General features: G+C 46.7%; 1 protein-coding gene across 1 annotated transcript in view; it reads left to right on the top strand.

Moving 5' to 3' along the window:
- Window positions 1-14,343, top strand: part of tmeff1a (transmembrane protein with EGF-like and two follistatin-like domains 1a) — a 59,499-nt gene that overhangs the window by 23,714 nt on the left and 21,442 nt on the right. Inside the window, exons 2-3 of the mRNA XM_037083020.1 lie at window positions 4,235-4,344; window positions 10,658-10,787. Of these exons, the coding sequence (XP_036938915.1) occupies window positions 4,235-4,344; window positions 10,658-10,787 (240 nt within the window). The remainder of the gene's footprint in view (window positions 1-4,234; window positions 4,345-10,657; window positions 10,788-14,343) is intronic.

The raw sequence follows: 14,343 nt of genomic DNA, 5'->3' as shown, positions 1-14,343 counted from the left end.
GAATGAATGTGCAGCTTTGAAGCTTGAGGGAAAATTAGCATTCATGAGTTTTGTGAAACCACAAAGAGAGCGATCACAAACTCACAGTCCTCTTATTTATTCAGCTGAGAATGTCTCCTAAACACACAGAGCGGCTGGAACATTTGTGTCTGCGAGCGCGGTGTGGATTTGAAGTCCCATCATGCATCACTGATGGCAGTATTTTACATGAATGTCACGCCTCCTCCCTCTCCTGTCTGCTCGTCCCCGCTGAGGATAAACTCTCCGCTTTTAGAAAACCAAATCAATACGCCACAGCGGCCCTCGAGAAGGTTTCACTTCTCTATGAAATGAAAACCTCACCCAGGAGATCGTGTGTGTGTGTGTGTGTGTGTGTGTGTGTGTGTGTGTGTGTGTGTGTTGTAAAGTGTGCACCGACTGGAGCTGAATGATCAAAATCAGCTCTCTGAGGCCTCGACAACAGCTTGGTGTTCTCTCCACCACCTAAAGATGGATGTTAAAGGAACAGTTCACCCAAAGATGAAAACAATCAGTCCTCCTCTCCTCCCTCCACGCTGATGAAAGTCAGATGAAGTCTTGTAGTCTACAAAATATTTCTGGAGCTTCACAGATAAAGAGCGTCGCAGCGTTCAAACAACTGAAGTATCTGGAGAACCAGAAAACATAAAACGGCTCCCCACAGCTCGTCCAAGAAGCCCCGAGATCCAGATGTTAGGACGTTATTTACACCCGACAACTTAAAGACGTTAGCGTGCAGCCCGTCTGAAGTGGGTGCGCAGGCTCGACCGCACGCTGAGGCTGTAAATAACTTTTAACGTCTTTTGAAGCCTATTGTGGATCTTGGATTTCGTTGGACGAGCTGTATGGAGCCGTTTCATGTTGTTTTGGTAGTTTATCTCGTCTGTATCTCATGAGAGAGGCCCTTAGTGAAACCTGTGTTGTTAGGCAGCGACCTCTTGTGACCGTTGTGTTGATAACAGCAGCAAAGGAGGAAGTCAGGTGAGGTAGGGAGACGGTGCAGGACGGCTGTTCGTGTCCCAGGTGAAACCAGAACAGAATCCCAACTGAACTGCGACCGTGAGACCAAAGTCGTGTGTTGCAGGTACAGGAGCCACCGGCAGTCGACCCGATCAGTCGTTTAGGTATGAAGACGTGAACGACTACATTAATGAATCGGTGAATATGAGCTGAGTCTGGATCTGCTGTAACGTTGCTCGCTCTGTGAGCTGCAGCACTGAACGGGTTAAAGGATGTGGGGAGCTGAAGGCCTCCGAGCGGCTGACAGAAGATGAGGTATCGACGCCCGTCTCTCATGGAGTCGTGGCTGCAGTGGAGTAGAGGGGGGTTAGATAACGAGCCTGGGAGGAGGGGGTGGTTGGTCGTGGCGGCGGCGGCTGGGTGGCCATGACGACAGGGCCGGGCTCAGGGGATTTGGGCGGTGGATGTGCCTCCGGGCGGCCGCTGCTGCCACGCTCCGTCAGCTTCTTTAGTTCTGCTCAGGTCCAAAAGAGGGAATTATGTGCATTTCAAATCCCTGTTTCTGTTGTAAAATGTATGAGGGGCGAGGAACCTGAACACAACACGGCCGGGGTCGACTGAAAACACACACACACACACACACACACACACACACACACACACACTTTATTTGCATGTGTGGAGGTTTAAAGACTTCTAATCCCAAATTGTCTGGGTATTAAAAGTTTGGCTGCAAACAGGAAACAGAAAAAACTCGGCGCCGGCGGCGTCCGGCGGCCTTCAGGCGTCGAGCTGCTGAAACCTGCCGCAGCCGGACACCTCCGCCCGTCGACCTGGAAACATAGTACTTTACGTGTTCGAGTGTTCATTTTTTCTAGTTCTAGTTTGTGATGAAGTTCAAACTTCCGTTTTCTGCTTCCATCAGCAGATAAAATCTGGGACCTTTAAAGGTCAAAAACGAGGATTCGTGCTGAAACTTTGAGCCAAGACGGGAAAAAAATGGCCAGAATCATGAAAAAGTTTGAATCGCTGAAGCTCCAACTGAACAAACCCGACGTCTCAACTGCCAGAAGAAATGTTGGCAGTGTGGTTTTACTTCATGCTCCAGTTTCACATTTTACACTTTAGACTCACAAACCAGCTGCTGTGGTTCATCAGGAACATCATGTTTTCAATTGGAAAACCACCACAAACACATCTGGAGGATGTTCCAGTACGTCTGTCGACATGTCGATATGAAACATGAAGAGTTGTCTGTGTCTGAACTGCAGCTCAGTCAGGTTTAACCTGTGGCAGGTCGCCGTGCTGTCTGAACCCGACCAGAGATGGAGAATAATTCATGTTCAGGGTGCGAGCGTTAAGACCCGGCCTGTACAGCTCGACTGAATCTCTGCTGTACGTTTGTTATTTATAACTTCAGTCTCGCTGAGCTGCGACTCGTCCGGCTCCGTCAGCAGCGAGAACAGTCGAGGGTTCAAACGCTCGAGAATTAAATCCACGTTCATTTCCACAGAAGCAAACGCAGCCTTCTGTGAAAACCAATTTGTTTTTGCTCCAAAAACTGGAATAACCTCCAGTTTTTTGGGGGATTTTCATTTCAAACCTTTTAATGCGTCAATAATTTAAAACTCTGCATGAAAGCAAAGTGACAGAGCCAGACTTCCTGTGTTCTTCCTCTGTGGTGTTTCTGCTCTCGCCTCCTGCAGTCTTGTCTGTTTTGTCAGCACTTGGTTTTCTTGTCGTCTTGAGTCTGAAGGTTAGTTTTGCTCTCCGTGTCTCTTCTGGAGGTTTTCATCTCTCCGTCAGCTGCAGAGCGTCAGCCTCTCTGCGGCTGGTTGTTACTGCGGGCGGCGGCGGCAGCGGCCATTTTTAGGAGTAGGGGAGGTCCACAAACGGTAATTACAGGCCATTACACGGCTCTTCAAAGCCCACTCAGCTGTGACACACACACACACACACACACACACACACACACACACACACACACACACACACACACACACAGGCAGGAATCTGAGGCTTTTATCTCAAAGAAAATGTGGATGATTTAAGTCGGCTGCACATTTCTGAGTCGCAGAGGCCTGTTATTATCAGACAGGACATGAATGCTTTACAAGCTGCAAGACGTGTGTGTGTGTGTGTGTGTGTGTGTGTGTGTGTGTGTGTGTTTTGTCTTCAGATCTGCTCGGTTTCCAGATAATAAAAGGACTCTGTGAGGTTTTGTTTGCATGCTGACATTTAACGAAGCGATCGGTAATCAAACTGTAACGAATGATTCAGGACGAGCAGCAGCGAGTCCAGAGGAGGATTCATGTAGCCTAGCTTAGCACAAACACTAGAACCTGACACACACTCTTCTTGTGTGTCATATTGTTTTCATAAGCGTCAACATTAATAGTATGTCAGATCATTTTTTGACATAAATGTCAATTTTTTTTCTCAGTGCAAAAAAAAAATGTTAATTTTAGTTTGTAGAGTTTCTTAATATATAACAAGCAGGAAGAAAAAGCCTGAACATCTAAGTCATCATGATAAATGCTGTGCTGTTTTTCCACTGGCTGCGTTGAGTCGGACCCGCTCTGGAGTAGAACCGCCGTGACGTCCCCCCTAAAATCAACAGTCGGCTCATGTCAGCCGACAAACAAACTTCTAAACGACCAGGATTCATAAGAAAAAAGGCAGAAAATCAAACTTGTTCCCAAAAAATTATCGGCCTTAAGTCCCGCCCACAATGGTGTGATTGGTCAGCTCATTACATTATCGATACATTTTGATCAATAAGTAATCTGAGATGTCTGAACCCAGAATCTGACGAGGACACGATCCGAAGCTTCAGACCCGACATGACGAAACGAATCAGGATCAGTTCTCAAAGATGGAAACTGTTATCGGTTCTCCTCCGTCTTCCCTCTGAGGATCATCTTACCTTTTTTATTTCCCAGGTGTGAACACGGCGCTCACCTGTAATTCAGGTGTCTGCCGCGGCGACGTGAAGCCTTATTGCTCCGTCTGATAAACAATCATTTCCTCTGTTGTGCTTCGCTGTGAGACCGTGTCCATGATTCTCCCTGCAGCTGTGCTCTCTGTCTGCTTTTATTGTTCATAAACTCATAAAAGTGTCGGGTTTTCTTCTGAGTGATGGTGCGATCAGAGGAGGGCGTGAGGATTTACTGTGGGTGCTGCACCTTATTGATGCAGCTGCTGGCGATGTGTCTTTGACTTTAACCCTCCGCCTCTGTTTGTTTCTCTGCTGCAGATCTGTCAGAGAAGAAGAGCGACCTGAGGGTCTGCGACGACTCCACCTGTCGATTCGGAGGCGTCTGCAGAGACGACGGCGCTCAGCTCAAATGTGTCTGCCAGTTCCAGGTACGAAACATCAGGAGTTATCTTTCTTCTCTCGGTTTAATTCTGCTGTTATTTATACGTTTCTCAGCTCACAAACATCTAGTTTTTAAAAAGGGTCGATATTTTCCTGCAGCAGATGCTCACTGGAGGTTTTTATCAGACGTTGCACAGAGGAGAGGAAATCGTGCACTTCATGGGGATTAATCCATATTTAGACACACACCTCAGTGTGGAGCAGATACACAGAGCTGTACTCGCACTGTGGATCACAGCTGAGTGGACCCAGGTTCTGTTAGAACTCAAAGACTAACACACTGAGGCTAAATGAACATGTCAGTGTGTTTTATGAGCATCAGTTCTGTCCACAGGTCCACGTACCAGGCTGAACATCACGTTACTGTTGAGGGACAGAGACTCAGTGAAGGCTGTTGTTTGTTGGTTATGTTTGATTTAGCATGCTAACCAGTTAGCCCTGTCCTGGTTCAGAGTGATCCGGGCTCCCAGTCCCAGTCACCAACACTTAGCTGGTCCAGAACAAACAACCTCATAGGTCCAGGGCTGAGGGCGGAGTCATCACGACCAAGGACCAACCAAAACCGCTTCAGACCGCCGTGTTCTGACCGACCCACGAGAGGATGAACAAAAGTTTCAGTAGGACCCGTCAAGTTTGGAGGAGTAATGGAGCATCACTACAGAGATTCACTGTGTGCTCAGATTTTAAATCTACACATGAAGAAGAGTTATTGATGAATCTGATCTGGTTTGCAGCTGCAGCCGTCTTCCTCGCAGTCCACCACTCCTGCTCATGTATTTTACATTGAGGAATTTCAGGCACAAACAAAATCTACATACTGAACGCGGCCACGGTGAAGATTCAGCGTTCGATATGTATTCATGCATGTAGGAACGCCTCCTCTGCCGCTGTGGCTGCTGAGTCTTGAGTTTCTGGGCTAAAAGAAGAAAAACAGTATTCATTTCCCTCGGACGCAGCAGCAAACATGAGCGCCCTGCTGTCGCCCTGCTGTTGGTTCCTCTGACACGAAACAAAATGTAATTACTCTCCAGCCGGCCTCTTGTATTTGTTGCATATTTGTCCGAACGTCAGGCCAGAATAAAAGCAGCCGCAGCGTGAAGGACGACGTCTGGGAGGCGATTCAGCGCCCAGCTTCTGCTTTACTGCAGTAACAAGACGCGCAGATTGTGTTTAAACTCACCGTCACGCCCTGTGATCTGAAAGCAAAACCTGCATTTATTACTCGTGTCCACACAAACGGGACACGATCAGAGGAGTTTCACAGCTGCCGGAGCCAGACGGCAGCGCCGAGGAGACCTCAGCTGAATACTGAGACACGACGAGCGGAGGAGCTGGATCATCACGGCGAGGAGATCAAACCGCCAATCATTCGGTCTAATTTCACAGGAAAGACTCAGATTCAGTCGAGAGTATGAAACTTTAACGCTCTGCTTTGCTTTGGTGTGTTTGATCTGTTAATTATTCGGCTCTGAGTTGATAACGTGCGTCTCAGAATCGAAGCTTTATGAGGCGAGTTCAGCCCGTCTGTTCGCTCGGCGCTGCAGACTGTTGAAGCTGAACGCAGCCGAACAGAAAAGATCTGCAGACGCTTCAGCAAACAGCTCGGCTGCTGCCTGGGTTTATGACGTTCAGGTTCATAAACATTAGTTTGGTGTTCGCTTTAGTTTAATGGATCGTATCAGCTGAAATAAAAATGTGTTCTGTGGCCTCAGCTGGCTGGTGACGCAGCGACGCAGCGTGCTCGGTGTGATTCAGCCACAGATTTAAAAAGAAGAACGAGAGAATTGATGCAAAGATGGAGAACGAGAATCACTGGCTGAGCGCTCGAGGAATGTTTTACAAATGTTGAACCTACATGAGTCAAAAATTCCTCTTTGAATTCCTCGTGTGCAGTTCCTGGTGTTCTGTCAACCGTCGGACATGACGATCGTCACTCGATCAATCAAACGATCGTCACTCGATCAATCAATCAGCAGCTCTGATGCTCCAGCAGAAACAAAACTTCAGACGAGGACTGAAGAGGTTGAAGATGAGTCACTGATGCACTCAGGTGATATTTTTCCCATTTAGAAAATACTTCATAATAATGTCGGTGATTTCCCCCCACAGCAGGCGCAGCTGCAGCAGAAAGCTGAGAGCTGAAGGAGACTCTTGATGCAGAAGTTTGAATGTGAACTTATTAAAGCTGAGAATCACAAATCAAGCAGCTTCACAGTCGGACGCTCAGTCGACCGCTCTGTTCTGAGAGACACAGAAACATGCAGATCAGGAGAACCTGTTTGTGATGTTTGTGACTTCAGGTGTCGTCAGGTAGAAAGAACCCGAGTCACATGATTCACTCAGAGGACAGACAGCAGGAGGACAGGAGAGGCTGCAGCCACCTGGTTCTGATCTCCGACATCCTGGTACCAGTCCGACTCTCTGAAAACCTCGTGAAGTCTGATGACACTGTTTGTTCTTATGATGTCCGACTCCAGAAAGCGGCCATGTTTCTTTCTCACGTCGCTCTAATTCCAACAGAAAGGCCAGCAGGTGTGTGTGAGCTGCCTCCAGGTAACAGAACGGCCTCATGATGTTTTATGTCCTCATCAGTTAAATTCCAGTGGCAGTTTTTTAACCTCGACCCAGGGAGGAAGACAGTGTGAATAAGAGTCCTGATAGTCCAGCGTGGCTGAAGGCTGCTGCTGGCCAACGTCTGGTCACAGGAACAGGAAGTGAACAAAGTGCAACTGGCGGAACAACATGAGATCAGAGTCTGTGGTGTCTCCAGCTCAGCGTCTCGGGTGGAGCTGTTGCAGGACTACAGCTGGATGAGGAGAGGTGGACTCACACACTCACAGCTGATGGATGTGAAGATCCTGACCACAGTATCTTCAGCATCGTGTTGCACTCCTCTGCTGTACAAGGACAAATAAGTGACCTTGTGTCCTGAACAAACAGCTTCAGTGGAAAATAGACCTCTGATGTTGTTTGTTTGGTCGCCTGGCGACGAGGACGGAAGTTAGAGACGAAACATTAAGAGAGGAAAGAACCCGTCAACACATTACCTCTTCTGTTCACGTCGCCGCAGTAGATTTTCATCAGCAGTGGTGGTTGATTAATGGCGTGTTCGCCTCCAGAGGAGAGAGTTTGACCGCAGGATCAACAGATTACTGTGTTCAGCTGCTCACTGAGGGCAGAACCAAGTCGTTTGGGTCCAGATCTCAAGTAAGTCCCAACTCATTTATCTCAGGCAGGACAAGTCAAGTCCCTGCTGAAGAGTCTGCAACCTCACCTGCAGTTTTCAGTCCTCATGAAGAGAAAAGACAAGATATCAGTACCTGTACTGTACCAAACTATTGGTGGACAGTTTGTGTTTTTCATAAAACATCAAATGAAGCTATGAAGACGTGCAGGAATCGTCTGGAAGGCTTAATAACACAACGCCATGGGTGATGTGTTTTCAGCTAAGTGTGTGAGTGATGCATTCTGGGAGACATGAGCGCAGCAGGACACCTGGAGGAACCACAAACACGTTCCTACCAACAGCTTCCTGCTCCGACAGTAAACAGCCTCCCTGTCACACTGACTGATCTAGTTTTTAAGCAAAGCTGTGATGAAGTAAGCTGAGACGCCGACTGACAGGACGATGCTTCGCTTCTTCATATCTATAAAAAACAACCTTCTCTCAGCTGGAGTTTGGATGTGAAGGAGACAGTCTGCCAAAACTGAGCGCGAGCAGCTTTGATGATAACGAGGAAAAGGACGTCCTGCTGCTCGAATACAATCCAGTTCAGTCCAAACTCTCTCTGAGCTCATGAATCCGTCCCCGTGTGCTCCCTGATCTGATTTTAATCAACGATCACTGCTCAATATGTTTGTCATTAATGAACGTCCATAAAGCAGCAGCTGGAGGTCGTTTCTGTCACACGCAAACGCAGTGCAGCAGTGAGATGTGAGCAGAGATGTAACTGTCGTTTTTACTGTTTTGTAACTATTGATTCTTTTCATTCTGGATTCATCTGCTGACTTTTATTCCTTTAAACAGAGTGTGCAGGATTTTCTGCCATCAGTCGTCTCTTCATAAAAACATAAAACGTTGTGGGAGTTGTTGTCTTCACTGTTCACCTCGTGTAACGTTTTAATGTTTTATTCCTTCTAGTTCATGTTTAAAATGTGCTTCCAAATCTTTTCATGTTTGCATCTTCACAGATGTAATGCTTCCACATGAAAAAATTATCTGAAAGGATTTTGGTAAGATTTTAGAAACCATCATAAACCAGCCTGAAAATACTTTCCTTCAGTCCCCAAAGACACGTGAACAGAAGACTGTTCTCTAGAAAATGCACAAATAAACAAGTCTGTAAAATGTCAAGATCATATTAAGACATTCAAAGTAGCCGTCAGTAAGACGAGTAATACGAAAAGGCTTCCAGAGGAGACGGGGAACCTTTACTGCTGTAGGTGTGTGCTTTGTGCTAGCTGGGTTAGCTTGGCTCCGGTGCTGTGTGCTCTGTGCTAGCTGGGTTAGCTTGGCTCTGATGCCGTGTGCTTTGTGCTAGCTGGGTTAGCTTGGCTCAGGTGCTGTGTGCTTTGTGCTAGCTGGGTTAGCTTGGCTCCGGTGCTGTGTGCTTTGTGCTAGCTGGGTTAGCTTGGCTCAGGTGCTGTGTGCTTTGTGCTAGCGTTAGCAGCTGATGGAGCTGCACGTTCTCTGCCGTGCTTGTGCCACTAGCTTGCTGAGACAGACGGATAGGTCCAATCATTTCACTCGGGTCCAGTGAGACGTCGACGGGCTCGTTAGAGGGCAGATACTGGATTTATTCATTACATTTGTTTAAGCATTTGATTTATTGATTGCTCGTATGATAAAACACACTTCTAGATTAATTTACCGACACTCACGTTAAACCGCTACCAAAATAATTGCCAATTAATTTCCTGGTAATTGACGAATCCTTGAGCTGAATAAACTGTCTGCTGGTTGAAAGTGATAGATGTAAAGTACAAGTCCCTTAAATTTGTACTCAAATCCAGCACTTAAGTAAACGTTCTTCCTCCACCGGCGGCGTGTTAGTGCAGCGTGAGCAGAGGTCACACAGCTCAGCTCTGCGGGGGATTCCTGCTAAATGATTGATGGCTGAGAGTTAATAGAATATGGATTGCTGAACACTGATATGTGTGTTTGGCAGCTGCAGTTTGTATCTGACGGCAGAGTCAAGTTATCGTGTCCTAACCTTCATGCAGACTGAATGAAACTCCCGATCCGGCTCAAACTGCTTTTTAACTCTGGTTGCACATGATGCTCCAGATTTTTATAATATTTTCCTCCTTTATTTCATTTCGAAAACTCGTCAGTCACACAGATGTTCTCGTCTCTGTGTGAGTGGCTGTTCTCCTGTATCGTTAAAGTTTAGGCTGAATAAACAAACGTATCTATAAAAGAACTAACTATGAATTTACGTTGGGTTCACAGATCATTTGTGTGCTGTTATCATGGAAAATGCAGTAACATGTCTGAGGTTGTCGTTTGCTCAGAGGACTTAAAGTTACGGGTGTCATGATAAGATTCTAGATCACAAATCTGTTAGTATCAGTCATCCAATTAAAAAAGGCCGTACTGGTGAAATCACAGCTGTTCAGCAAAAGAAGAAACACCTCAGAGACGACACAGCTAGCTTAGCGTTAGCGTTAGCTGCAGCTGCACCAAAACAAACACTGACAGATATTTGTCTTTCTCAGAGATCCTTTATGGGTTTGTTAGCAAAGAGGGTTCACTCCGGACAGATTCAAGAAACTGAACTGTGTGACGAGCTACATTTCTGTCTTTCGTTGTTGTTATTGTGTGAAATTGTCTAACCCGAATCTGCAAAAAGTCACCAGGATGAAGTCAAGTTGCTGGTGTAAAATACCCTCATCTTTGTAAAGAAGAGTCTGTTGGTCTGTTCTGATCCAGACGTGAGAGTCTAACAAAGACAGAACCGTCACTGCTGGATTCAAAAGTAGAGAGAATGAATTGCACATTGTTTGTTAGTCATTCACATCGGCCATCTCTGAACCCCAACCTGTGTCGTTCACACGCAAACCACAGGTAGATAAAATTATCATCAGTTACTGTAAATTAATGAAATGAGAAGAAGAAGAAGCCACTCAGAGTCGCTGGATCTTTAGCTTCGTTAAGTCTCCATCGTTGACAGAAAACCCTCCACAGTCCTCTCGGCTGCTGGTGTCTCACCACCATCATGTTCGGAGTTGTTTGTTCCTGTGAGCAGCAGCGGTCACTTTGAGCCTTTTAATTAACATCTGATTGTGTTTGATTTCCAGTGCCACAAACACTACGTCCCCGTGTGCGGCTCCAACGGAGACACCTACCAGAACGAGTGCTACAGGCGACAGGCGTCCTGCAAACAGCAGAGGCTCATCTCCCGGGTGTCGGACGGGCCCTGCTCCGCCGGTGAGTCTGCCAGGAAACACACAGCGACGCAGTGGAAACCTGAAATAACACTGATTGATCGGTGGTGGAGGGAGGCTCGTCAAAAAGTGAATTACAACTCTTCATTTATTGAAATCGACCGGTGGAAGAGAATGTGAGGACATCAGTCAGCGTCTGTAACCGATTCAGTCTTTTAAAATGTCCTTAAAGTGTCGCAGGAGGGAGTAATTCACCTGCCGCCTCGTTAAAGGAGGCTTGACTTGTCTTCATTTGTCCCCACTGGTCATTTTTCAGTGGAGGGATTGATAGAGAGGTGATCATCAGGTGGGAAGACTTCTCTTCAGATCGGGCTGCAGTCAGACGATCACACAAGCAGAAGTTCGTGTAGTCATTATGAATCCAGGTGCTCAGGTGTCTTTCTGTGGGGTTAAGTGGACTGACAGACGGGAGCAGAGCGACAGACGCTGGTGTTTTGGATTAGCAAACTGTCGCGAGTCACGTGAGGCGAAATCTGCTGCTCGGTTGTTAGCCTCAGTTAGCTTGGTAGCTTCCTGCTCTGATGGGTGGTTTAACTAACCAGGCTCACCTCAGTCAGCCAGTCACTTCATTCTGGAGCAGCACAGTCCAAGACAATGTGCTGTTAATGTCTGTTTACATAATGTGATAATGACTCTTACGAACGTCTCATTAACATGGTTCACGTGTCACTGGGACTCTGACACCGACAGTAAATTCATCGTAATACGAATAGAGTAGAAAACATGTTGCCGCAGAGCATGAACCACTAAATTAAATCCATTTTCTCCATAAAGCTGTCCTTCAACATAACAGATGGCTTCATGTTGCCTGGAAAAACATCACGTAGCGCGCAGCGACTGAGCCGAACACCAAGAGCTCCATCACATAACATGAATATCAATAAATCTGAAGTGTTTTCAGATGTAGAGCAGACAAACAGACAGAGCATCTATCTGACGGTTAGACTAATAATTTACACTGCTGATCGCTCTATAATGTGAGTATAAATGCCTCACTAATGTTTGTAATCAGAGTCGCTGCAGCTTTAAGTTCACTGTCGTTATATTTTTAATCGACTGAACACCCGACGCTGAGCGCTCGCCCTCGATTTTTCCTCTGAGCTCTGGAGAACGTCATCCGTCAGATTGAACGACCCGGTTAATCAACCGCAGATCAATTTTAATTAGAAGCCGAGGATGAGAGCCCTGAAAAATCCTCCTGAAGCTGGGTGGTTCCCAAACCGGAGCCCAGGGACCAGGAGGCCAGGACCAGGTCCACTGAAGCCTTCATCAGCAGGAAGTGTCAAATCTGTTCCCTGCTGTGTTCAGACTGTTCAGATGTTACCGACAGACACAACGAGACAGTGACACAGACCGGTCAGAGGAAACAAGCTGCAGAGAAACTGAAGAACTGATCTGACTGTGTTTATATCCAACTGAATCACCAGTTTTCTGCAGAACCACAGATACGTTTAAACGGATCGGTTCTGATTGTAGGTTAGTTCGGGTCAGGAGAACGTCACGCTCTGGCTTCAGATACTTGGATGAAACGTCTCCAGGTCTCCTTAAAACAAACAGCCAGTATATTAACCACAGAAACAGCTGGATGTGGTTCCACCTTCACATGAAATACATGCAGCTGTGGTCACCACAGAAACAGCTGGAAATGTCTCCGGGCTGCTTAAAACACACAGTTTCGTCTCCATGAGACCGGCAGGATGTGGTCCGCCTCCACGTGAAGAAATAGCTGCTTTTTGGTCGTCCACCTCGTCACCGTCAGCTCCGCCTGTCGATGTGAAAGCTCAGGATGTGATGGTGATACGACTCTTCTGGCACAAATGTCAGCTGTGGTGGATCATCAGTCTGTGCTGTTACGTCCTCTGTAGAAACCTTTGTAATGTCAATCTTTACTTTTTTGTGTATCCGGCTGGTCAGAAATCAGATTTCTTGCACTCATTTTATTTAGCACTGCTTCATTATCAGGTGCTGTCAGGCAGAAAGAGCTGGTCACCGACGCCGCTGCTGTTGTTCTGATGCGAACACGAGTTGATTGGACTTTCCTCGGCGTGGCCTCGGCTCAGTGTGCACGAACAGCAGCAGGAAAACAATGCAGGAGCTAATTTCACTTATCTGTGAATGAGGACGAGCAGTGATGTGAGTCAGTCTGGTTCCCTCCGTGTCTTCTTCTCGGGTTTGTTTTCAGTCTGACTGCCTGCTCAGCCTCTTTGATATGACTGATACTTAAGAAATCAGATTACTGCAGAAGGTTATCGAAGTAACTGGATTACAAAAAGGGGGAGACGCTACAGACGAAGACATTGTCCGAGTTCAGGAAGTTTCACAGTTATTTCTGTCTTCCTGTTTTCACCTGTGGTCTCTCTCCCTCCCTGATGGTGTGAAGTGATAAACCAGCTGAAAATGTTTTTGTGTTGGTGGTTAAACGCCACAAACTGATGAGGTTCACTGCATCAGGATGGTTGGTACCGCAGAGGAATACCCGCAGATGATTGTGGGATGAGTTCCTGTAATTTAATTCACTTTCTGGTGTCTTTCATGTGAACCCAACTTGATCCATCTGGCTCCCAGTGAGACCAGAACCAAACCCTGTTTCAGTCAGGAGTCATGAAAGCTAATGATTCAAAGAAAACAGGCCAGAAACATGTGAGACCTGGACGACACAGTCCCTCTCAGTGTGTTTGTGGTTTTGTTGAAAGATGAGACGGACAGAGTGGATGAGAGTGACGCCTGCAGCAGAGACACTAAAAGCCTTTTTCCTCCACCACATGTTGAGTCTCCTGCAGGGATTTGATCCCATTCAGACACCAGAGCATCGGCACTGATGTCGGGGATCACGTCGGGCTCACAACCAGCGCAGTGCTTCATCCTGAAGGTGTCGGATGTGGTCGAAGGTCAAGCGCTCTGTTTTTCTTCGCAGCTGGTTTTGTGCACGAGGACACAAGACTTTCCTTCACTGGAACTTTGTGGGAGTTCAGACCAGAACAACCGCTGACGCGTACATCACCAGGACAAACAGACATTGTGTTTTAACACAAAGACATTTGCCAAATTTACAAGAAGGTCCAAATAATGAAGAATTAGTCAGAGACAGAGTTTCACTACATTATAAAGTTTGTTTTAACTCAACAACTCTTAAAATCACCACATTTGTTAATGGAGTCTGGTGATTCTTTCTTTCTTCTTCTTCTTCTTCTTCTTCTTCTTCTTCTTCTTCTTCTTCCTCACTTCAGTCCTTGTATGTGGTCACATGCAGTCAGTACAAATGTTGATACAATGTCTGAACAGCCTCAAAAGGACCCAAACCAGGAAAAAACAGGCACAAAAACATGTTTACAAGGATGTCTGGAGACGTTGTGTCATATCTTGTATGCCAGCGCTCAGACACACAGCGTGTGAGGGATATTGGCATGAGTTTATTTGCTGCAGCCTGCAGGCCTGCTGCTCCACAGCTGGATGGCCAGCAGCCATAAATCAGAGCCAGAAACAAAGCGCTAACAGTTAGCAGCATTTTTCTCATCAAACACTCAGCAGACTCTCTGGAT

Source organism: Acanthopagrus latus, chromosome 21, assembly GCF_904848185.1.
Source record: "Acanthopagrus latus isolate v.2019 chromosome 21, fAcaLat1.1, whole genome shotgun sequence".
NCBI classification, from domain to species: domain Eukaryota; kingdom Metazoa; phylum Chordata; class Actinopteri; order Spariformes; family Sparidae; genus Acanthopagrus; species Acanthopagrus latus.
This window is presented reverse-complemented; position numbering and strand designations above follow the sequence as displayed.